General features: G+C 43.7%; 3 protein-coding genes across 13 annotated transcripts in view; 1 reads left to right on the top strand and 2 right to left on the bottom strand.

The window, feature by feature from the left end:
• Window positions 1-5,687, bottom strand: part of TTC28 (tetratricopeptide repeat domain 28) — a 122,070-nt gene extending 116,383 nt beyond the window's left edge. For all 3 annotated transcript variants that reach the window (XM_051785535.1, XM_051785532.1, XM_051785533.1), the window contains exon 1: window positions 5,523-5,687. In XM_051785535.1, the coding sequence (XP_051641495.1) occupies window positions 5,523-5,606 (84 nt within the window). In that variant the 5' untranslated portion in view covers window positions 5,607-5,687. The remainder of the gene's footprint in view (window positions 1-5,522) is intronic.
• Window positions 5,688-7,511: 1,824 nt separating this feature from the next.
• On the bottom strand, window positions 7,512-21,491 carry CHEK2 (checkpoint kinase 2). Of its 9 annotated transcripts, none has more exons than XM_051785867.1 (16): window positions 21,390-21,491; window positions 19,357-19,596; window positions 18,690-18,814; window positions 18,277-18,424; window positions 17,431-17,521; window positions 16,358-16,466; window positions 15,717-15,770; window positions 15,070-15,131; window positions 14,482-14,581; window positions 13,885-13,971; window positions 13,002-13,165; window positions 12,671-12,786; window positions 11,257-11,342; window positions 8,593-8,673; window positions 7,907-7,998; window positions 7,512-7,592 (listed from the first exon to the last, which is right to left on the bottom strand). In XM_051785867.1, exons 2-16 carry the CDS (start codon window positions 19,589-19,591, stop codon window positions 7,586-7,588), a joined length of 1,557 nt encoding a protein of 518 aa, XP_051641827.1. In that variant the 5' UTR covers window positions 19,592-19,596; window positions 21,390-21,491; the 3' UTR covers window positions 7,512-7,585. The 9 variants fall into 9 exon arrangements, 4 of the variants coding, with proteins under 4 accessions (XP_051641827.1, XP_051641826.1, XP_051641825.1 ...); XM_051785866.1 differs by lacking the exon at window positions 21,390-21,491 and adding an exon at window positions 21,038-21,132; XM_051785865.1 differs by lacking the exon at window positions 21,390-21,491 and adding an exon at window positions 20,445-20,607.
• On the top strand, window positions 21,127-24,279 carry HSCB (HscB mitochondrial iron-sulfur cluster cochaperone). The gene is made up of 6 exons (XM_051785877.1): window positions 21,127-21,341; window positions 21,408-21,504; window positions 21,895-21,984; window positions 22,462-22,606; window positions 23,473-23,520; window positions 24,122-24,279. The coding sequence occupies exons 1-6, from the start codon at window positions 21,142-21,144 to the stop codon at window positions 24,211-24,213; spliced, it is 672 nt and encodes a 223-aa protein (XP_051641837.1). The 5' UTR covers window positions 21,127-21,141; the 3' UTR covers window positions 24,214-24,279.
• The last annotated feature ends 203 nt before the right edge of the window (window positions 24,280-24,482 follow it).

Here is a 24,482-nt window from a genome sequence, read left to right as displayed (position 1 = left end):
AGTGCAAAAACTGCTCACACATTTGTGAGCATCTGACCATAAACTTCATCCCGTGGACAGTTTGCTGCAACCTCAGGACCTGCAAGAACTCAATGTGAAGATCCAGCAGCTACTACATGGACAGGTGTTCAAACACAAAGACGAGGAAGCCCTGAGAAAGAGAATTTGTCACGAGGGGGGCTGGTGAGTACCCAGGTGCCAGGGGCAGCACTTTCCCCACGTGTTTTTAAAGGTAGCTGCCTCTCAGTGTATTTCCTGGTCACTGACATGCACCAGGGACAATGACAAAGACCAAGCACTGTATAGTTCCCACTCTTTTATCACATTCAGAGTGAATGACTGCAGGTTCCACAAGCTGTACCACAACTAGTCATGAACTCAAGTTATTTAGAAGACAGGTACTTCAGGAAATAGATTCCTTACCAGTTGCAGTAACTGCCTCCAGCAGGAAGCTTGGCCTGGCAAGAAGGCAAGCCTGGAGAGCTCAGGGCTGTGGTAGGAGGGGCACCTCACCCTCACCACAGGACTGTGCTCTCAGCCCACCAGCACTGCTTGCCCAGGACCAGCCTGCCCAGGCCAACCAAGAGCCACTGAGCCCTTGGCAGCAAAGCCTCTGTGAGGACACAACCTCAAGGAGCACCAGTGAGACAAGTCCAACAACAGCTGTCTTTTCTGGCAGTTTATTATGCACAAACAAATGAACACACAAACTTGTTAATGGTGCTTCCAGAATCATACTGTGAGTCTGTAACAAGGAGGAGAATCCAAGAGCAGACATCTTCTCAGTCCAAGTGAAATGGTTTCTGCCCCTAATATACTGTGACACTAAATAATCTCATGAAGAAAAAGGAAACTAGTTTAATGGAAACTATGATGGTAATTTGTGGAATATGCCATTATTTAATTCCTGCCATCATGAGAGCTACGTAAGGCAGTAAAACATCATTAGGTAAAAGAAAAAACCACAGAACAGTAAAACTGAGTCACTCTGGCACTCAAACCACAAATAAAAAAAGACTATGATGATGGTACCAACACACAAAAAGTACTCATTAAAAAGTCATCCCTGCTTTCCAGTTAGCACTGCTCTTCTGCTAATATAGTGGAAGGTAATGGCAATGCACAAACTTGAGCTGCCTAACATTTTGTAGTAGAAGGTGCTCTCCTGTACTAAACCAATGCTAAAGAAGTTTCTTAGAGCAGCAGAACAAAAAAGGTTCTAATGAAGTGCAGAAGAGGATCTAGCACAGAAAGTCTGAGTTAGGAGCTCATGTATTTCTGAAGAAGAAAGATGGCACAAGTTTCTCAGCATTACTCCTCCAAACCAGCATTAGGCAGCAGAAACCAGCTCCTTCTACTGAGGCCACATCAGACAGAAGGTCCCACAATATCTGCTTCAGATGAGACTCAGTAATTAATTCCCTTCACTGGTGAAAAAGCCTCCTCTGGCAGAAGGTGCTCAGGATTCAACCCTACTGGCCAGGAGAGGAGAGGGTTAAACACCTACAATTTTCTTTGTCTTCTTCTTTTCAAGAAGAAACAAACTCCCAATCCCACAAAGCAAACGGGAATTTGAATACACACCAAAACCTAGGTTACAAGAACTTCTATCTTCCCAGATCAAGCTTGCTAAACTTAAGTCGTCTCTACAGAACATTCACCAAATAAAAGCAGTGCCCACACACACTGAAAGATGTGACTGTCTGAAGAGCACATTGCTATCCAGAAAGACATGGGGAGCAGATTCCCAGTGAGTTCCAGTAAGATGAGTGAGAAGAGATAACAGCAAATCCAGATTCTGCTCCAAGACAAGAGGACAATGGAAAACAACGTGGTTCAACAGAGTGAAGAGAACGCTTTATCAAAGAACCAATTTTACAACTCAGCTTGTTCATTTGTACGTAATCCCTCTTATTTAATGCTAAATAACCAAATAAATATGCCTTATATAGATGATGTCTTGGGTGGCAAGTCCATAATTAAGACATCTTTTTAAAAAAGCTCTTTATAATTTAAAAAAAATACTTTTAGATGTCATATGTAGCATTTTTGTATCTTAAATTATCTAAATAGCTCAAGATACTTAAGGAAGCATCAGAAAGAGGAAAAAAGTAGAGGTAAGGAGAAAAACAGGCATTCCAAGTGGATTCTGAAAAAAAGTGACAGTAACTTATGCTAAATACAGGTTTCCAAAATCAGCTTAAACCTGCAACTGAGCTTCCATTTCTATGACAATACCTCTACATTACCTTGTATTTTAATCTGTAAAATGGTTTTATGTTTTTCAGTCAGTATACTGGGGTATTATTGTTTTCCTGTAACAGAAACTGGCTTCAACAAGAGTCCAAGAACAAATCAAGCACAAAAAGTCTATCCCTGTAACCTCCCTGCTCCCAGTAGCCAACACTTCAGCCAGGCTGTACCACACTCCCTAACAGACATGAAACCTTGCCAAGCCACATGCAACCTTCCCCCAGTCAGAGCAGAATTTTAACAGAAATAGTGTGGAAAGAGAAGGAAAACTGAAGGATTAAGCCACCATGGGATGTGTGCAACAGCTGCCCAGGCTGACAGGCTTTTCTAAGCTGGCTTTTGTCTTCACAAGTTGTTACCAAGTGCTGCTTGGGAGCACATCTTCACAGATGCGAGAAAACGTTTCCTTAAATCGCAGCAACACAATACATACACCCCCAGAGGTGGGACAGCAGCAAACTGGGCAGTGACCCAGGCTATCCCCCGACAAACCGGCAGGGAAAGGAGACACAGGGCAGAACAGCCCCTGGGGACAGGGCTCTGTCAGCGGAATAGCGGCTGTAATTGCCTGTGCGATTTGGAGCCTCCACGAAAACAAACCCTGGGCCACCGCCCAGCACCCTTCAGCACTGCTACAGGCACCTTCTCCACATCAGGAGCAGTATGAAGGAAACCCTACAAACTCCTGCTGCTTCTGCCATTTTTGATGTCCTGTGGGTTTAACCTTCAGCACCGACTCTGTGCAGTTGTCAGGGCACCACATCTCACAGCTCCTGCAGCCTAAAGCACTCCCACCAGTGCCAGTAAATACCATCCTGGCAGACCAGGCTTCAATTTTCTCTGATAAATCTACATTATAGGGGAAATAAAACTCCAGGTTAGAGTTTCACTAAGTATGAGGTAACATAGAAGTCAAATTTCCAAATTTAAAAAAAAAAAACACGCCAAATTCTATATGGAACTTTTAGATTTTCACAGAAAATCATACATCATAAAAAAGCTGTAACTTGTCTAAAAGCATAAATAAATCAAAAGGAACAAACAACTTGAAAAGAAAACCATAACTTACAGCACTATTCTATTAAACCCCCCCACGTTTCAGTAAATTTCTTAATGGAATATATGTCTAAACTTCTGGAGCATATTGTTCTGCAAATATTTTACTACTTTGATTTTGCATTGCAATTGGAGACAAAAATAGTTTAAGTATGAACTTATCAACAGGAAGGAAACAGATTTTTTTTTAACCAGAACTTATATACAAAATTTCCTATAGAAAAAGGGGTTTTTAAATTTTTTTTTTTAAATGAGAAGCAATTGTGAGCTTCCAGCACTGAGCTGGAAGAGATCTATCACTAACGCAAAAGAGAGAGCTAGTATAAGCTAAAGGGAGCTCAAAATACTCTATTTACTTATTATTAATAATAATTTATTGCAAACTACCGATGAGAAAACAGAACTTTCCCTCTGGCCTGTCAGTGAGCCACAGAGAGACAGAGCCAGAAAGGAGGGAGTGATGAATCAAGAATGCAGCAAAAGCCAGGCCTGAACAGGAACCTCACTCGAGGAACACCTGTTAGGGCAGCAGGGCTATTGCTCCCTGGGTTTTGCTGTCTGCAACAAACCATTCCACTGCTGCAGTCCAGCTGTTGTCTCTGAAAGGACATGTGCCACCAGGAGTGCTGGTCCACCAGTACAAGGGTAATCCCAGAACCCACTGATATGCAGGCAACAGGTACCTTACCTGCAACCTCTCATTACAATGCTCCATCTCAAGTACGGACCCACCCAGTTGTCATGGAGGCAACTGGTATCCAGGCAGGGAGGAAAGGACTCACAGTGGACAAGAAAGAGGTTTTCCGCTTCAGTCAAGAGGGGGATAATGGGATACAGGAAAGCAGCCACAAAAGAAGACTTGATCCATTTCCAGCAGAAATCCACACACAGACTGCTGCTGCTGCTGCTGCAGTGGATTCCAGCTCTTGAAAACTGAGATTTGGATAGTACAGAGTACATACAAGTAACAATAATCATTAATGATAATTATCACTAATAAGAATCAGTAGTCTTAGACATTAGTAGGACCTAGAACCTCCAAGAACATGTAACTGTGTGTTTAGACCAAAAAACACCCCCCTCCCAAAAAGGGAACCCTACTGCTGACAAAAATCTTTTAACATTCAAGGTACACCCACTCATTGACTCATCAATAAACTCTTTTCAAAGAGCCTAAAAAAATTTCCATTAGCACCTGAAGAGTTCTTGTTCTGCCACAGAAGAAAGCACAGGAGGGATGATATTATCTAGGATTATGAAAACCTCCAAGAAAAATGAAAGACATCCAAGAATAAACACAAACAGCTTCAAGAAAAGATGAGGAAGGACAATAAGGTATAGGCACCCAGCTGTTTCAACTCTCTGTTCACTGGGGACAACCAGGGGCATCCCTATGGCTGCAACATCAAACTGCAGCAGTGCGGGCTGCTGACTGGGATAATACCTCTCACCCTTGATGGCCAGTCTGTGTTCCAGTGCATGGGCAGAGCCACATTCATGACATTTGCTGTCACCCAAGATGCACTGACTGAATCCAATCGCCAGATTCCAAGCTCTGTCAGTAACAAAGCTCCTACAACCGAGTTCATGACAACTTTCCCCGCGGCCGGCGTGCCCAGCGGAGGCACAGCCAGCCTGAGAACGTTTGTGTCTGTGCCACTGCAGCAGGGTCTGCAGCTCTGCAGCGCCGCGAAGTACACCTGACACATTTACCGTCAAACTTTGGAGATTTTAACCAGATAAGTTTCGGGTTTGCTTACCGGGGCGCCCGGAGTGAGCACAATGCCCGCGCCGACACCCGAGCTCCCAGCCCGCGCGGGTCCCGCTCCAGCGTTCGGGGGCAGGCCCGGCCCCTCCGCACCGCGGCAGGACCCGCCGGGACCCCCGCCCGCCGCGCTCCGCCGGGCCCGGGGCTCCCAAGAAAGGGGGGCCGCGAACGGCCCCCCGGGGAGCCCGAGGTGGAGGGAGCCGAGCGCTCGGCCTGGCGGCCCCGGAGCCCCGCCGGGGAGCTGCTCCGCCGCCGCCCGGCCCCTCACGGCGCCTCGAGCCGCCGGGCCTGCGCCCCCTCCGGATTCCCGCTCCGTGCCGGGACAGCCGCCCGTCCCCCCGCCCGCGCCCCGCAACTTCCCTCCGCCGCCCGCGTCCGGCCCGGCCCGGCGGCTCCTTCCCGCCTTCCCGGCCGCTCCAGCGCCGCCCGTCCGGCGTCAACTCACCCGGGCAGGCTCCGCGTCCCGCTCCCGCCGAGCCCGGCCCCCCGCCACGGCCCCCGGCGGGGGCGGCGGCGCCTGTTGCTCCATCGCGCTCCTCCTCCTCCTCCTCCTCCTCCTCCGGGGGCCGATCCCGCTCCGGCCCCCGGCGCCACGTTCGGGGCCCGGCTCTGAGGGACCGGCACTGCCCCGGCCCCGCCCCGGGGCTGGGCTCGGCTCCGGCCGGACCCGGGGCACCCCCGGCCGAGGGCGCCGGACGTCCTGCGGCTGCAGCCCCGGCTCGCCCCGCCGGGGCGGCCCCGGGCCCGGGGCAGCTGCTCAGCCGCGCCTCTGCCGGGCTCCGGCCGGGCGGGGGGCGAGCCCGGCCGCAGGGGCCGCACGGCAGAGCAGCGGGCGGGTCCGCCGCGGATGGGCCCCGTCCTCACGGAGGATACAGCTCTGTCTGCCCAAAGGCAGCGGCGGCCCGAGCTCGAGGGTAAGCAGGGCTCCACATCGCACCGCAGGCGGTGACACCGGTCACTCACGACACCACTCTGGCCGCGCACAGCGAGGCTCAGCACCTTTGTTAGCTCAAACCTTCCAAATCCTGTGACCCCTTGTGCCCCTTGAAATGAACAGGCAAATGGATTATGCTGAAGACTCTTGTGCTGTGAATAAAGAAATTTGTTGTCTAAGTGCAAATCAGCTGCCACTTTACCATAGTGAAATTTAGTGACACTTCCCAAACTTTAGAAAGCTTTCTGCAATAAATGAACACATGGCCAGCAACCTAAAGGTTTGTCATCAAATTAGGGAGATCAAAGTTAAGACATCATTAGAAAGTAGGTCTTAGTCAGGACCAGAGGAAAGGATCCAAGCAAAGCAGTTACAGATTATCTAACAGCTGAGGGATGTAAAAAAAATTAGAGGAATAAATTACAGGTGTCTTCTATTTCAATCTAAAAACCAATTGCTGTTAATTTACAGTGTAAGTAAGAGCTAGGGAATTACCTTCTCATTGGCAATGATGCAGGTCTTTTTAAAGTCATTGGTAACCAAAGCCCATTGGCTTTTGCAGTACACCAGGACACAAACCTAGGCCAAACACATCACATCCTTTATGATCCTTTCATCTAGCAAATGGCAGCTGAGTGTTCCCTTCTACTTCAGATGAGCCACAGGAAGCACCAGAATTCCCCGAGGATGTGCCAGTCTGCCATGGGTGTCCACCAGAAAGGGCACATCCTCAAGGACAGACATGCCTTCTCTGTTCTAGCACCCTGGTGTATCTGCAGTGCATTGGAACCAGTGGTGCTGTTTCCATCCAGATGCCCATGGATGTTCTCCACCTGACTCATTAAGAATGACATCAATGTTTAAGAACTGGCATTTTATCATTAGCAATGGTTAATATCAAATACATTGAAACACACAAGACCTCTGCAATGGGCACATATGGGAAAACCTGAATCATGGATGTCATATTCCTACCTGACATGGATTTATTCCATAACCCATTATGTTTTTTCTTTCCAAATGAACTTACAGGAGATGCCTTTAACTAGAAAGTGCATATTTGAGAACAGAGTTACTAAACTTCTCTCAGCCAATAATAAAATTAATATCCTTTAGTAAAAGCTACACAGTTGAAAATTTTCACTCAGGCAAAGAAAACTAAAAACTGTTTCTCTCTCATTTTAATTTCTGGTTCTTCCCTGGCAGGAACTTATAAATCTTCCTTTCATCACTTGTTATCATATTTCCTCTTACTTGTCCCTGCTCTGGGAAATAAACATAGTACACACATGTTAGAAACACCATGCAGATGGGAACTCTTGCTTTAGAAGCCAATCAGCCCCTTCCCAGAGCAGGATGCTGTGAGTCTGCCCAGCCCAGCATAGGAGCTTTACCTGAAGCCCAGAGCACCTCAAGCTCCATGGGTAGTTTTACATCCCAACTGAATAGTCTAAGTGTCCTCAGAAGTCTGTGGGCAGCACTGTGTCAGGTAATGCCATGCCTCAGGCAGAAGCTCAACAAACCTAGTATTCCTTTCTCATCTGTGAGGACTAAGCATTGTTTCCATGCCTAACCTAGAAACTGGAAGAGAAGAAACAAAGAATACAGGTGAGGATGAAATTAGCCTAAAAATGGTTAATAACTCAGTTCAGGAGGTTATTTTGGTATTTTCCTTGAGTCAGACAGCTGGATGGACCAGAACGTGACTATTTGTGCAGAGTATCATGCATGCACAGCAGTCACTTCAGTCTTACAAAGTAATTTTTTATTTCGAAATTGCATCTTCAACAACGTTGAAGCATGTTAAATTCCATTATTAAATTTTTATTAAAAAAAAGTCTGCTTTCCATACAAAAAGCTGTCATTTGCAAAAGTCACTTTCTCTTCTTTTTCACCTCATTTTCTGAAACGATGTAGAAGGAGCAGTTCGCTTAGAAGGGCCAGATTCTTCCTCATTTTCATGGTGACGCTTTCTCATTGTGGTTGGCTAAAAGAAAGATACAGCAGGATGGCTACAGAAACCAAGCAAGACAGAGCCTGACTGTTCTGCTTGCTCCAGAATTACAGGTGCTGGCAGTGTCTCCTTTCTGTGACCAAAAAAGCAGCATGACTAGCCCATGTTTCTCTACCAAGATCCATCTAATTATATTTGAGCCTTCTCATATAAGACATTGCTCCCAGCTTGAAACAGCTGTTTACAATTCACCTAATTAGCATCTGGTAATGAATGGCACAATGCCATCCTAAATTTGCACTAACATGATAATTTTTTCCTTGAATACTAAACATTAGTGACTCGTATCCATTAAAAAAAAAAAAGTTCAAAAATTTTATTCTAAATATATGGTTAATCCTTTAAAGCCTAGGAGACTGTTTCTGTACATTGAAACAAGTGTTGACAAAGCACGGAAGTCCATTGCTGCTCCTCAGGAAGCAGAGATAACCAGCAGGCTGCCACATACTGCCCAAGGGCACGTTTCTTTCAAGTCTCAAAATTAACTGATTTTCTTATTACGAGTTACTTCAAAATCTAATTTCTCTGCGCATCAAATATTAATCTTCAAATATCTATTACACATACCATTTTTGATGTTTGTGGTGGATCCATATTGGTACGTGTCTGAGCAAGTAGCTGTCGAAATGTGCTCTTCATATCCTCATCCTGGGGGAAAAACAGTAGCTAAGTGGTAGATAGAATATTTAAGGGAAAGGCAAAGATTGGGAAATTTCAAGAGAAGCAAATGGGACACTCACTGCTAGAGACAATTAGAAATAACAATCATTGAGCTCCTAAGGATTTCAGCAGTTTTAACTAAGTTTCTTGGGGAAGGCAGGGGAGGGGGTCCTTTTTCTAAGCAATGGAGCCTTGCAGTATATCCTTTTTTGTTTAACTATGTTCTTAAGTGCTACAAAAAGGCTTTGATGTGAACATCTATTTTATTTTATACAGCATTTTGACTTGTTTTTCTTTTCCAGCATCACCTGATTTGACTGTGGGTACCTTTGAGTTAATGGGTAAGGTAAGATAAATATTTTTCCATTTATTTAACAAACACCTGAGTGTTTTCTTTAGCATGCAACCAAACTAAGTCCTATTCATAAGACCTCAGTGAAGTTTTCAGAGGCAGAAACAGCAATTATTTACACGCCTTTGAGAAACGTTTTCTTAAATACCTGTTTTATTAAATATAGGTAGGACATTTCCACTGAGTAGTACTTAGGTTTAAGCAGCTCACTAAGTTTTAAAGCTGTAGATTCAAACAATGGAGTGAAAAGCACATGTATTGAAAGCACTACTGGTTTAAACAAATCTGTAGAAATTAAATATTGTTTGGAGAACATGCTACTTTTAATATCTGAAAAATTCCCTAGTGTACCCAAAATCATCAGAGGGCTATCAGGCATTAGCTGGTCGCATGGAGAGTGTGGTTTTTTCATGCTGACTTGTAAAGTCGATACTTCCAGACAACACAAGAGGGAGAGAGGAGCCAGTAACTCCTCACTACTCACAGTAACAGGACTCAGGAGCTCTTTTGGTGGTAGTAATCAACGTGTGTGATATCTAGAACTGAGCATGCTGGATGTTGGCCTTCCAAGCAGGCAGTGTACATCACCTATGAACATCTGATACTCTTAGTAACAGCCCCTGAAGGGAAACAGTTCAAAGAACAGCAGCTGTGTGCTAGCTGACATCTGGATTTGTGGCTATTATGATTTCTCGAACTTTTTGCCCTGACTTCAAAATTAAATTTAACAGCAAGAGGTGTCTCTAAATGGAATATATAACCAAGTTAATAACAACTTGAGTTTAAATACTGAAATATCTCAAATTCTTAGTCTAAATCACTTATCTATTTCCCCTTCCCCATTATGCATATCAGCAACTCTTAAAATAAGTGTAGCATGGTTTCTAAATAACATTTTCTGCTCAGAATTATAATTTAAATGTAAGAATGTATATCTGATTAACTCGCTGTAGAAGTTACACACAAAACTACAGTAGTAAAAGCCAGGAATGCCAGGAAAAGTTTTCTGATGCACAGCAGCATAATTAAGTCAAGTTAATCACTTAAAAAGAGTCATCCATATGCAATTTTTGTCTCGGGACACTGTCAGCTCTTAAGCACTGAGGGATATTCCGTTTCTTCCACCCCGTTTCTTATGTTCTTTACCAAAGCATGTAAACCACCCTGTTCACAGGGGGAGAACAGGAATAGCACTGTGCTCAGCATGAGTAAATAGAGCCTGTTGTGTGGCTCAGGGGTAGGCTGGGTGACTTTTTTCAGCCTCCTCAAGCAAGAATATCCAGGAAAGCTCGTTAAGTCCAGTGGTCACCTCTGGAGTGCCAAAATTAAGGAAAGACCACCCAAAGACTACCCCTCACAAAAACTAGACTGTGACAGGAGGCAGGGAAACCATCACTTCCTACTCAGAGGGTTCCCAAACCAGCGACATTTATTCACATTCAGCACAGTAAGAACACAGTAGCACTGGACACCTGCCAGAAACAAACTCTGCACTGCCTGCCCACACAAACAAGCTGAGGAAGTGGGGCTTCGTTACAATGCTCAAAGGAAGAAGTCCATCCTTATCAGACCACAGTCAGACTTGGTCTCTAAAAAAATACATCTTGATCCTCAGATGTGAAAGAGTTCTGGGAACAGGTGTCTCACAAAGGATGCAGTAGCTGCTGATTGTATTGAAAGAAGGAATTCAGCAGACTACTCCATGCTACTTTTGCAGTCTTTCCACAGGGACTAATTCTTTGAAAGCACAGACCAGCTACAGGTGCAGAATGGGCTTAATTTTCTGTGAAAATATCCAGTCTTAAAACCAGCAGAATCTGTACAACCAGCTGGCAGAGAGGCAGTGCATGCCCATGAGAGGCACCAAATGACAGCTGTTCTCCTGCTGACTCCTGTCAGAGACACAACCTATGGACAGGCAGGCTTAAGCTCTGACTTAAGATCACACTTGTTATTGCCATGAAGCCAAAGAACTGAAGCTCTCCTTGCCCATCACTGTACCCCTCCTGTGGCATTCTCCCCAAAAGCAGGGTCAGGCACACATCACACCTCTGGTGAACAGTGGTCAGGGCTCCTCTGCTTCCATGTGGAAGCAAATTACACTGCATCAACAAAACTTCACAACATTCAGGCTGCTGAACTGCCTTTGAGCTCACATCAACAAATTATCCCCCCAGCAACCCAGCTTTGCTGTATTTCAGTTAAAACTCAGTTCCTACCTGAAGCCAAGGATGCTTTAAGGCTTCCTCTGTGGTAAGACGTCTGCTTGGATCCACTACTAACAGCTTCTTCACAAGATCCAGAGCTAGAACAATTAAGAGATCTGGTTGACATAGGATCAATACATTCATTACCTGAAATATGCCTACAAAAAGCTATGTGCAAGAATGTGCCTGATACCCCTTCAGAACAATGCCCAAAAATACAGGCTGGGCAGATCACTTTTCTTTTTCCTATGCACAGGGAGGGCTGCAGACTGCAACCATCCTTCCTTCACATGCACATGACACAACACTTTTCAATATATCAAAATTACCAGCAGATGTACTGAGCATGTTCACAATTTATGTTCTGAGCATGCATAGGAGACTGAGCACTTTCCTAAAAGCTTCAGTATTACTGTGGAAAAGCAAAGACAGCTTAATTTAATTTCCTGGTTTACTGTGTCTTGGAAAGCAGATTGTCCATCTGGGAAGGTGAGAAAGAAGAGACAGACACATGTATGCTCAACATAATCTCAAACTTTCATTTTCTTAGGAAGCTGCTTACTAGACACATTGAAAATACGACATTTATGTCATATTTTATTATTCCAAGACTCCCAGAAGGGAATTTCAGCAAGATTTACTTTTCATTGTATCTGATTATTCTAAATACATACCAGTAGGACTATGTACAACCTTAACATAATTGCTGTTCTCATACATGTCTGACTTATTATTGAATAAGCTTCGAATTATTCAGGAAGGAGTTATACTTGGTAAGTTTATTAGGCAAAGAATGACAGCATCGTTTATTAGAAACTTCTCTGCACATACAAAGGAGTATCCAAGGCAAATACTACAATTATTTTGTGCATATAAAATGTCCTGAAAAAAATAAAAGCATGCAAACATGCAGTTTACTATGCAGAAACTCCATTTTACAGACTACTTAGCTTGTAGTGGGCCAAACATAATAGCTGATTCCACAAATGTGACTGACACTTTCAGCTGGAAGTCTAGCACCATGAAATGACTCTCTTGGAACATTTGTCTTTTGGAGTTCTAGTTCATATTCCTTAAATTCCTGGCATTTTTGGCTCAACACTTGAAGAATCTTTAGGCAAGTCTGTAGACCAGCTTGATAAAGTCAGAAGAAAAAGTGGAAAGAGGAAAAACAGACATATGTGCCCACAAACTCTATACTTCTGTGGTTAATTACGTTAAATATTACTAAGAAATCTCTTCAATGAAAATGTATCTCCTCTTTCTAATGCTTTAACTATGAACTTTAACAAAAATTAAGACACTACTTTAAAAACTAAACGTATTAACATGCAATTTGCCATACAGCTGGAAAGGAAGATAAGGGAAAACACAAACTACAAGAAAGGAAGTTGATATTCTGCTACCCCCTGTGCTGGAGTCATACCCATGTCTGACACATGCTTCCATTCTCTTGCAATGAACCTGTATTCTCCACGAGTGATTTGATCTTCCAGAGAGAGTTTACTATTTTGCTCACTGAATGGTGGATATCCACACAAGCTACATAAAAGAAAACAAGTTAAATAACACAGATTTCGTCACAGCAAATGAAACACTGAAATCACACATTTTAAAGCCCCTGCTATCACAGTGATTTTACACATGTGAAGTTTTAAATACACTTCCACTTCCTAATATAGATACTGAAGTTGCCATGTCTCAAGACACATACGTCAAAGACTGCCCAGTGAAGGTACATCTACACAGTATCTTACCATACAAAAAGAATAACTCCTAAACTCCAGCAGTCCACAGCTCGGCTGTATCCAGCAGTCCCAAGTGAATTTAGAACCTCAGGAGCAAGATACATGGGGGTACCACATAATGTTTTCATAAGAGAAGCTTCTCCAAGAATCTTGGATTGTCCAAAATCTGTAATCTCGTATTTAAAAATGGTAACACCACATTACATATTAGGATGGACTGTACTAGAACACATCACATTGTCCTCATAAATCAGGAAGTAACATCAAGTTTCTTCCTTCCAAGCCAGCTCCAGTACATGACTATGAACAAAAGTTACCCAAACTTCTGTGAGTTTTAAGTGAGAATGGGAGAGGAGGAAGAGAGAGAAATATATGACAGAGGATCAGACTTTTACACTAGCAAAAAGTGCTCTCAAATTTAGATGTAAATGGACAACCAGAGAAAAAAGGTATTGTAGCTTATGAGAAGAGATTACTTAAAAAATAAGCACTTTACCATGCAAAGCTATTCAGTGCTTTCTCTGTGGAAAACAAAAAACAACACAAAAGAAAACCAAAACCCTCCCCTCCCCATAAAAGAACAAAAACACCAAAAAAAGCCCTGTCACATACAACTTGTGGGAATGCTGCCTGTAATTCAAGAATTACATTTTATTGGGAGGCAAAAAAAAAAAGCATTGACATTGGAAGTTAGTTATGCAGCGTATGGGTTGAAATACCCACAAAAGTAAAAATAAAATTATGAAAAAAAAACCTCAATGTTTTAAGTTATTTCACGGTTTGTACGACTACTTCAATAATATCTTTTTGGATATGTTTAACAAAATATCAAGAAGAATGAGAAGGAATATCCCCATATTTCTCCATTAACACGAAATGTAAGTTTTCTTACCTTTATAAGACATGTTTCTTCAGAAGACGAAAGCAGGACATTTTCTGGCTTTAGATCTCGGTGTATAATTCCATTGTCATGAAGATACTAGATATATACAAATAGACAATTAAGGGAACACAGACTGTTAACCTGTTTTAAAATGTAAGCTTTCCAATTTTTCCCACGGCAATGGCAGGATAACAGAAATAGCTGTGTAAGAGGCACTTAAAGCTCCCCAGCTTATGACTCTCCCTTAAAAAAAACAAAACAAAAAACCCCAAAGAAACAAAAAAACACCTTAGAAATCATTATGCTCCAAATGACAAATCTCACTGCAAGCTCAGTGTGCAGACCTGGCCTGCATACTTCCCATTCTCTGGGAAGTTACACTTCTTCATCTCATTAAAAGCACAGAACTAAGGAAAACCCAAGTTCTGTGTTGCCTTTGTAGGAATTCTGGTTTTCCATTTCTCTCTTGTTAAACCAAATTGTTAAGAATGCTGTCCTGATTGCTTGAATGGGTTTCAGAAATGACAAGTGACAGAAAAATTCATCTTACCAATATTCATATGCATAACCATATTTTTTTTCTTGGTAGAATTCACCATTATGTACCTTTACTGCCAGCAGCATCTGATAAAAATACAACTTGCAGGTAGCTTCTTTCATCTTGATTGGCCTTGACACTCTGTCATACAATTCTCCTCCTTCCATCCTAAAACAAATGCAGGTAAGAAGTCAACATATGACTTCCAAAAGATTCGTTTCATTAGACAGGACTAAGACCAAAACATTTGTCTACAGAGACAGAGTATGTTTCTGAAAATGAGTGAGCAACATCCTAAACACAGCACGTGCACTGTTGAGTTTGGGTCAGTCTCCTAAGTCCTCACTGGGACTTGTTACATGATTTTTGATCAGTCACCTCTTACAAGCTCCAAAATCAAAAAAGTATCAGCCATCCACAACAGCAGCACAGCAAACAATATCCAGGCACCAAGTGCCTACAAAGCTTAGAAGGATGACTCTTCTCCTGGTTATCCTAGCTCCTAATTTTAGAGAGGTTTCAGAGAACAGTGGAGGCCAGCAAAATTAAAAAAAAAATAAAACAAACACACCCCCCACAGTTCAGAACTACGCACATTCTTTGTAGTTATGAAAAACATTTCATTTTATGTATGTACTTTCAAACAATTTACTTACAGTTCCAAAACAATGTAGTAATCCTCTGCTTCAAAAAAGTTTTTGATCTTGATTAAGCAAGGCTAACAGAAAAGGGAACACAAATAGAGACACACAAAAAAGTAGAATAATTTGTAAAAATTAATCCTAAAGTTCCTACTTCAGTATTTCAACCATGTCACTTTAACACTTAACACAAATGGCTAGTGAGCACCCCAGACTTTGGTAAACACAATCCTTATTTTTCCAATTCTGAGTTACCATCCCCTCAACATTTTGTGTATTTTACGTGCAGAGAAAAGAGGGGATACAAATTCTGCCAGTCAAAACTAATCTTTATATTTGGTTATCTCATGGCATTTACAAAAACTCGCATCGAGGAAAGATTCCTACAACAGTGGTTCAGGTTGAAATTTCTCCTGTGAAGTTTCTTCTCAAATTTACATCTCATTTATACAAACTTTTAAAATCTCAAATCTGCAAAAACACAATAGAAGTAAAAGAGGAAAAAAGACCCATTCAGTAATTTACAAGAAAAAGCATATGCCTCCTTTAACACATTTCTAAACAGATAAAATTGATCTTTAGTTACCACACTAAGGTCAATGAACTACACAAGTACATACAGTAGGAAGCAGCAAGGAATAAAAATGTACAGAAACACTCACGTGATCTATTTTCTTCAAAATTTCAATTTCTGTATCGATATTAAAAGCTGGGTTCTGTTAAAATAATCAAGTGTATTGGGTAAGACAGTGCTGTTCTGAAATAAGACACATCAGAAATAAAAGACAGTACCAGAAAAGCCATCATGCCCCTTGCTACTCTAAGTGATCATAACATACAATCTTTTTCCATAAACTGATCAGGTGCCTTCAGTGAATTAAATAAACAATCTGCTGTCACCATCAGGAGCAAGATATTGCTCCACACGTGTCATTTCACTGCGGGTTAGAAATCCCCAACTAATTTCCAAATGACAAAAACAGAAAAATACTGTCATATATATACCTGTATTGTCCTTTAAACCAAACCCCACAAGACTCCACACCACCCTCTGTATACACCCCACTAACAGTCCTAAGTTATGAACCCAACAGAATGTGGTCAAAGAATGAAAGTAGGCATTTCCTACAGAATCCCGTAGATGCTACCAGATCAGAAGGCATTTAAATTACATTTCTTACATTAAGTGAGAAAATCCTCTTTAGCTGAAGATGGTCAGGCAGTCAGAGAAGTCAGCAAATATTCCAGGGCCACTGCAAGACGGCCAAGACAGACGGACAGACAGACAAACACAAACACTCACTGCCTCTCTCGGGCCGCTCGCCGCAAACTTCCGCTTATTGATGATCTTCACAGCGACTTTGTTACAAGTGCTCTTCTCAAAGGCCAGTTTGACTTCCCCGCAGGCACCACTAACACGAGAGCACAGCTATGTCAGTGCTTACAAATACTCGTCAAAGATCTGTGTAACAAGTACAGACAAATGAAAGCATTGTATTACACACAGTCTGGAGCTGCTGCTTTCTAGCTTTCTAAAACATGCCTCTTTCAGGAAGCACTCAACAGTTAGGAAAGTCTGTTTAAATAGCAAGTGTTGTCAAGGGCCACTCATTCAGAACTGCAGGAGTAAATATGCAAAGCAACAGGTCTGTTGGCACCAAGGATAGGGACAAATATGACAGACAGGCTCTGTCAGCATTTCCTTCACCCAAAAGCATTTAGGGGAAGAGAACCTAGGAAGGGTTCTCTCAACATCAGATTGCACAAATCTGAAGAACAGATACGGCAGCACTTGTGTTTTTACTAAATAGCAATTACATTGCAGAAAGAAATTCTTGTATTTCCCACTCGGATTTGTTTCTACTCAACCATTCACCTCCAAATTCTTCACTGACCAACTGTCTCCAAAAGAGAAAAAAATAGCCTTCTCTTAAAATAGCCTCCTCTTAAAATAGCCTCTCTCTCCTTTTTCCTGGACAGTTCTTTCCCCTTCTGTCTGAAGGCCTCAACAGTGATGTTGCAGCAATCTGTATTCCGAGATAAAGCTCTTCCTTCTACTTCCAGTAACCGAGTAAATTAATATACAAACTTTAAAAACTTGCTAAGAATTTACAAACTTTATTATCTTCTACAAAACAAAACAAAAACTGGTTTTCACCACTGATGGCAGGTTACAAACCCCAAGGCAATTACGGGGATGAAGCCAAAATTCCTGTTTAAAGTTGTTGCAAAGAACAGGTTTACTGAGGTGTTAGCATTTTTCTTCTTTTTTCTTTTAAAACAGCAGCTCAATTAGAACTGGTAACAATTGCAGAACAAGGTACTGACAATGGTAACAAAGTCAAACCTTAATACTGAGGGAAAAAGAATGCTTACCTTCCCAAAGTCTTTGATATGATATATTTCTCTCTCAGTTCTCTAGGAAACGTCATCTGATCATCCACCGTAAGATCAGTAAATACAAACACTGGGAAGACAAGTGGAGATCGTTTTTCTGTTGTTAATTTTAAAATTTTGTTGTAAGAAACAAAGCTATTTTCCCGAGCTTTTATAATCAACAACATGACTGAAAAAAAGCCTGCTTGAGGAAAAACTAAACATGTGCTATAAATTACATCAGCTCTGGGGTAGCAACGTGATCTTATTACTGAAAAATGACATTTTGGTATTACATTCGTAACAATCCTTAACCAATTAACACCACACTTAGATAAAATGGGCAAAAATTTCAATGTCCCAGCAGGGATCAAAGAGAATTAACAATCAAGAAGACAGCATCTTAGTGGAAAAGCAAAGACAAAAAACCAAATGCCCAGGTCTGCTAATTTTTAAGATGATTTTCTATTTGTTATGCAGCATCCCGTTAGGTATCTGGGGGGATTTTGAACTTCTCTTCAATAGTCTGTCTCCCCTGTTCCCACCATCACATGCATAGCTACTGAAGCCCAAAAGCATTTTTAAAATAGGAAAGCAACTACAGAAGTTTATACTCTAGTAAGGTGGTATCTGATGCAGATTCCTCTCAGCTTTCTTTTTTAGTTTTTTCCTAGGGTTGATGTGGATATGGATAATTTTTATGCAAGTACTAAAACATCTATTCATAGCTGTGTTTTAACAGTCCTCATGAAGCAGCTCAGCTCCCAAGAAACACACTCAAATCAACACAGAAACAACCTCCTGGTCAACATGTGAAGAACCTACTCAAGTAAAAGTACATTTTACCCTTATTGGTCTGTAGAGACAGTGCAATTTCAGAGTTGTGAATCAGTGGAAGCCTCTTCCCTTTTCCAACAAGCTCTTTATTCACAAATGTTCCATTTGCACTATGGTCTTCAATGTAGGCAACATAGGAATTTTTTGGACCCATTTCCTCAAAGAGAAAAAAAATAATAAAGATGAAAGTAAAGAAGAAATGACTTCACAGTAAAGACATGACAGACTAAAAATTTACTATTGTTGGCTCAAGAAATGAGACTACTGAGGTTATTTCATAAACCAGGTGAGTGGGGCATTGCCAAGAGTAGTGTCAAAGGAGTCAACACTGAAGATGCTTTGATATCTTTAGGATTCCTGCTCCAAAGTCACCTATTGAATTATGCCAAGACAGAGAGTCAGTTAACCTTTTCAGCACTTACCCTGAAAATTCGGAAGTGCTTCTTGCTATAGTTTTCATAGAAGCCAGTCTCATACAGTCCTAGCTTAGAAAAACTGTAATCACAGCTTTTGTCTCTCCCAAACCAGTATTCCTCATTCACACAGTCTGCAGAGGAGGGGAAGGTACAGCAGAGAGAGAACATGACATTGCAGGAAGTTAATAACTATGGTACTACAGAATGATGCCAGATGGTAGAGTAGGATACCAGAGACAAGGTTCTTCCCCTACAATCAAGTTTATTTGTCTTAATTCAGACAAAGCAGTATTGACACCTTGTAAAATTCCTTAATAATTTTACCCTCTTTATGCTCTTAATAATTTTGCCCTCCTTAGCAGTAGTAGTTTTCAGTTCACCTTCAGCAATATAGACCCATGTGATAATAAAATAAGTTATAAAATGGAAAAATGAAGCATGTAACAACAAACATGAACACCCTATAATTTCTCTAAGTCTAGGGAATCTGTGTATCGAAATACTCAATATAAACACTGGGATGTATAGAACAAAACATTATTGCAAAAGCTGCATACCTAAATTTGCTTGTACTTAATTTAAAAATGAGAAGACACTGCTCTCTAGCAAGATGCTCAGAACTTTTCTGAGGTCCTACAAACAAACCAAGAGGTTTGTTACAGTATGCACATACCACAGTTGCTGAAACCTTTTGCAAGTGCAAAGAGTCGACCCCACGGCTGAGGATCCAGCTCTTCAGGTTCCTCAGGGATCGACGGAAGCTCCTGAGTCGGAACGGTGTCCAAAGAACTGAGGGTCCCAGAACTTGAGGAAGACTGACTAGTACTCTGTGACCCACTGGAAGAGGAACTCTGTGACGACTGGGCACCTTGAGTCTGCTGTACTTCACTTTCAGTCTCTCGGGACATGTTGGCTTCAAAGAGGATGTTAAAAATAACAGTTACTACAGCAAAGTAAAAGTGGCAAGCACTCACACTCAAGTCCATTCGCAGGCTTCAAAGTAAAACTTCCAACCCCCATGCGTGGGTTATACGTAAATCCCCAGGAATTTTGCAAACTAGGATGGTTTTCTTTCTAAAAGGGAATGTGGGGCGGCCTCTGCTGGTTCTAAAACAGAAATAACCCTCATTCCCAGATTGCTCCCGAGGACTTCAGGGCTCGCACTGGGTCACACAGGCAGGGGCTGCTACGACAGAGCATGCCCGCATGGAGCAGGGATCACGGCCGGTCCCCAAACACAAAGGGAAAAATAAGAACTATGATGTATATAAGAAAATGACGTACATTTTCTTGAAGGCGCCCAACAGATTTGTCACACCTACACACAATGAAAGTACAAAAGCTTGACAGACACCCACCACAGCCCCTGGCAGCTGCTGGCGGCAAGAAATGGCAATCGCCTCCCTGCCCCGTTACAGCTCGGGAATTCACAGCGCGTCTTTCCTCCCTCCCCACTCAACAAACGCTCCACCAGCCAGCCCAGCCCTACAGCCGGCGTCCTCAAACACATCCGCGTTCACCGGGGCTGCTGGAACGTCCATGAGCCTTCCAGCCTCTGGGATCGCTGGCACTCATCCCTCTGCTTCCTTTCTTGGCTCACCATCTGTGTTACTGGGTTTTTAGCTGGTTGCCATACCGTTCGATGTATAATGCAGGCTAATTTAAATCTCCTTATCGATTTGCTACATTTCATTACGAGCCAAAAAAACCCACCACAGCTCCTAAGTTACTTCCCACGTCCCATTTTCCACACGTGCTCACAGGCACAGGCGAGGCCCTCGGGCTCGGACCGCGGCCCTTTGCAGCGGTGCTGGCGCGGCCACCGCGGAGGGAGCAGAGCCATGGAATCGTTTGGGTTGGAAAAGAGAGAGGCCATCGACTCCAAGCGCTCATCCCCAGCACTGCCAAGGCCACCACTGACCCCGTCCCCAGGTGCCACATCCACACGGCTGCTAAAAGCCCTCCAGGGATGGTGACTTCACCCGTGCCCTGGGCAGCCCTTCCCACGAGGGAATTTTCCCTCATATCGAACCTATACCTCCTTCTGAACAGCTCCTGGACGCTCGGACGGCGGAGCCGGGCCGGTGCGGACGGGACCCCGGGGCGGCACCGCCGAGCTCCCGTTCACTCAGCGCCCGGCCCGGCCCGCCCTGCCGTGCCCTGCCCGCCCGAGCACCGCGGCCCCGGGACCCAGCGGCGCCGCGCGACCTTCCCAGGAGAACCAGCGAGGAGCGAGCGGGGAGCGGCCCGCGGCGGAAGAGGAGGGCAGGGGAGGGGAGAGCAGGTCAGGGCAGGGCAAGGCAGGGCAAGAGCGGAGCGCGGGGCCGGACGGCCGGAGCGGGCCCCGAACTCACGGCTCACGGGGTTCGCGCCGCTCGCGCCGGTGCCGCGGTACGCGCGCGCCCCGGGCGGAGCCAATAAGGGGCCGCGGCGCGGGGGCCGCCGGGAGCGGGGCGCGATGCGGGCGGCGCTGCGGGCCCGGCTCGGGTGGGCGCGGCGGGCGCTGCGTGAGGCCGCGCCGGGCCGCGCCCCGGGGCCGCCCTGCTGGAGCTGCGGCACCGCGCTCGCCGGCACCGATGGCACCCCGCGCTTCTGCCCCGCCTGCCAGGCCCTGCAGCCGCCGGCCCCGCGGCCCGACCTCTTCCGTCTGATGGACTGGTGAGTGCGGGCGGGGCGGCCGCGGGCCCGGCCGGCCGCGGGGCTCACCCGCCTTGTGTCTCGCAGTGACCGCTCCTTCAGCATCGACGTGCGGCAGCTGCAGCGGCGGTTCCGGAGCCTGCAGCGCGCCGTCCACCCCGACCGCTTCGGCCAGAGGCCGCCGGTGAGCGCCGGGCCGGGCGGGGGTCCCGGGCGGGGGGGCCGGGCCGGGCGGCGCCCGCGGGGCTCGGTGATCGCCGGGGGAACCCGCCCTTCGCCTTCGGTCCCAGCGCTGAGCCCCTGCCTCTGTCCCGCTCGGGGAGTGCGGGGACTCGCCTGTGTTTGTCTCCCGGCGCTTAGAAGAGACTCTGTCATGGATTTGCGGTGGAGGAGGACGATGAGGGGCCGCTGCGGCTCGTCAGGTCTTAGCTGAGTGCAGTGACGCTGTTCCCAGGTCCACAGAGCCCTCTCAGTGTCACCCACGGACTGGTGTAGGGACGCTGGTTTTCCGCATGTAACAAAGTGTATTCTGTCACTTGTTATTAACTTCAAATTATTTGTCATCCACTTGCAGAAAGAGCAGTATTACTCTGAGCAACACTCTTCCCTGATCAACAAGGCCTACCAGACCCTGCTGAACCCTCTGAGCCGGGGCCTCTATCTAGTAAGGTCTCCATTAGGTGTTATCAGTGTCCCTGTAACTCACCAGAGGGGCTGGGGGTGCTGTGAGGGACCGGACCTTCCACTCCATCCTTAACGTGCTGATTCACATTCCTCTGAAGCAGAGGATGACCAGGGACTGAAGGGAGACCAAAAACAAGCTTGTCCAAAAATTAATCAGCTTATCATCACATTTGCTGCTCACATTACACTTTTTTTTTCCCACGTCACATGTTGTGTTTGGCCACGGCTGCTCATATGGAATTTCAGTCTGGCAGCCTTTGTTATATTTTTTGACTTGCTGATTTTTATGGTCAGCCTGTGTATGGAGCTAATTTTCAGACTGATTCTGTTTATGCACCTTTCATGTAATACACGTTTATCAGATACGAATCTGAGGGTGCCCCTCTAAAAAACTTAATAATTCCCGTTGAATTAGATGTAATAGTGCTTATTTTCAAATTTCCACTTCCTCTGCCAGCTGGAGCTGAGTGGAGTGGAGCCAGCACAAGAGACAGACTGTGATGCAGACTCAGCGTTCCTCATGGAAATCATGGAAATTAATGAGAAATTAGCAGAGTCCAAAAATGAGGATATCATTGAAGAAATTGAAACTTTAATTAAAGGTAGGTTATTATTTGAGGGATTTGTACAGAACTAATTTATATCTTCTGTAACACAAGAGTCTTTTTGAAAGCTTCTGTCTGTTTTGGTGTGTTTCTTGTAGTGTCTTCAACTTGTGTAAGTCTGCAATGGATTCACTGTAGGTGCTTCTGCCCTGGTCCCCTTCCCCAGTATTGTCTTTACCTATTTATGCACCTAAACATCACATCTGGCTTGAGAACATCTGTATAATAGAACCTATTCTGATGGCAAAATAAGTATAGATAGACTATAAAAAGGAATTTACTCAATCTTTGGCAGATCAGGGCAAGTCAACTGTTCCAAAGAAAGAATCTCTCAAAATGAAGTTGAATAAAATGCTTGTCTGATGATATTAAATAATGTCATTTACACAGACATTGTATTTCTTTCACCTTCTTTAACTTACCAACCATTATATTAAGTGGTTATTGTCCTTACACAAGCAACTTTCTTTTTATGTTGTTGGTGATACCAGAATATTTGGTTTACTGATATATTTAATTCTTTACAATAACAAAGTGTAGTGTGCCAAAAGCAATTAGAATAATTAGAATAAAAACTGAGTAGAGCAGGAGAAAATTAACTGTAGCAGGGTAAACTGATAAACCAAAAATAAGTTAGATTGCTGGGAAGTTAGTGACCACTGATAGGCATTGGAATTCCTGTTTGTAAACCTCTTTAATTTGAAATTATAATTAAAACATTGACAGCAGTATTATGAAAAACTCTCTTAGCTCCCAAAGACTGAGACCAGTAATGAAATTTCCCACCGCAGGCAGTTGGAATGCAATGGTATAAAATATACTAAGTATGTAACAAAAAGTGAATTAAATCATTTGTTTTGCAGTTAAACAAGAAGAACTGACCAGAGAGCTGACTGCAGCTTTCGAAAGAGGTACCTGTTTTTATGAAGTATTTAGCTGCTGTCAAATGCTTAAAACCCCACATTCTCTCGCTGGCAAATATTTCCTGAACTATAGAACAGAAATACTACATCAACAAGGGTTCTTTGTGTGGTATTTAGAATAAGAACTTCTAAACTGATCTTTCTGCTGATTCAGGAATTCAGGACCTCACATTAAAAACAAAATCCAGTACAAAAGTTCCATTTAATTAATTTTGCATCAAAATAATCACTTTAAGTGGGAATGCAGATGGTAAGAAATTGTGTCTTTCCCAGAATACTGTGAAGAACACACTCTTAATCAAACTTAGACCTATTCTGAGATTTTACACTGGAATTTGGGAGATGTTGTCCTGCAGCCTTGGAGCTGCTCTGTGCAGTGACAAGACAGGAACGATTCCATTACCATGGAAGCTGTGCAGCTGGAAAGAAAGTCCTGCTTAAAATAATAGGCAATGTGGTTTTAATAGTGTCTGGGCCCTTGCAGCTCACAGCTCTTAGTAGTGAAACAGCTACTGTCATTGAAATCTTGAGAGTCGTTTTGAAAATGCAAATCCAGCTCTCCCTCTGTTAAATGTTTATTTCATTTCAGATGATCTTCAAGAAGCTAAGAAGCTTCTAGGAAAAATGAAATATTTTGCAAACTTAGAGGATAAACTAAAGACCAAGAAGATCCCTTCCTGATGCTGCCTCCTTTGGGATTAATAGTTAATGTTATTTTCAAGTAAACAGTTATCAAAATCAGACAAATGGTGTTTGTTTCCTGTGTTTCCATTAGAAGCTTTAATTCTGAGAGGAGGAAAATAAATGTAAAATGCAGTGCTTGCTGCAGCACTTCAGTAAGAGATGGCATTTGAAAATGCTTACAACCAGGAGAAGTTGTACTGGGTAAGGTGGGCCACTGTCCTGGCAGCTACAGGTATGGAAACAAGGGTCAGAAAGGCACACAAACA

Source organism: Manacus candei, unplaced genomic scaffold, assembly GCF_025592945.1.
Source record: "Manacus candei isolate 608988 ecotype Guabito, Panama unplaced genomic scaffold, ASM2559294v1 h1tg000020l, whole genome shotgun sequence".
In the NCBI taxonomy this organism is placed as follows: domain Eukaryota; kingdom Metazoa; phylum Chordata; class Aves; order Passeriformes; family Pipridae; genus Manacus; species Manacus candei.
The sequence above is the reverse complement of the archived record's forward strand: the minus strand, read 5'-3'. Positions and strand labels throughout refer to the sequence as shown.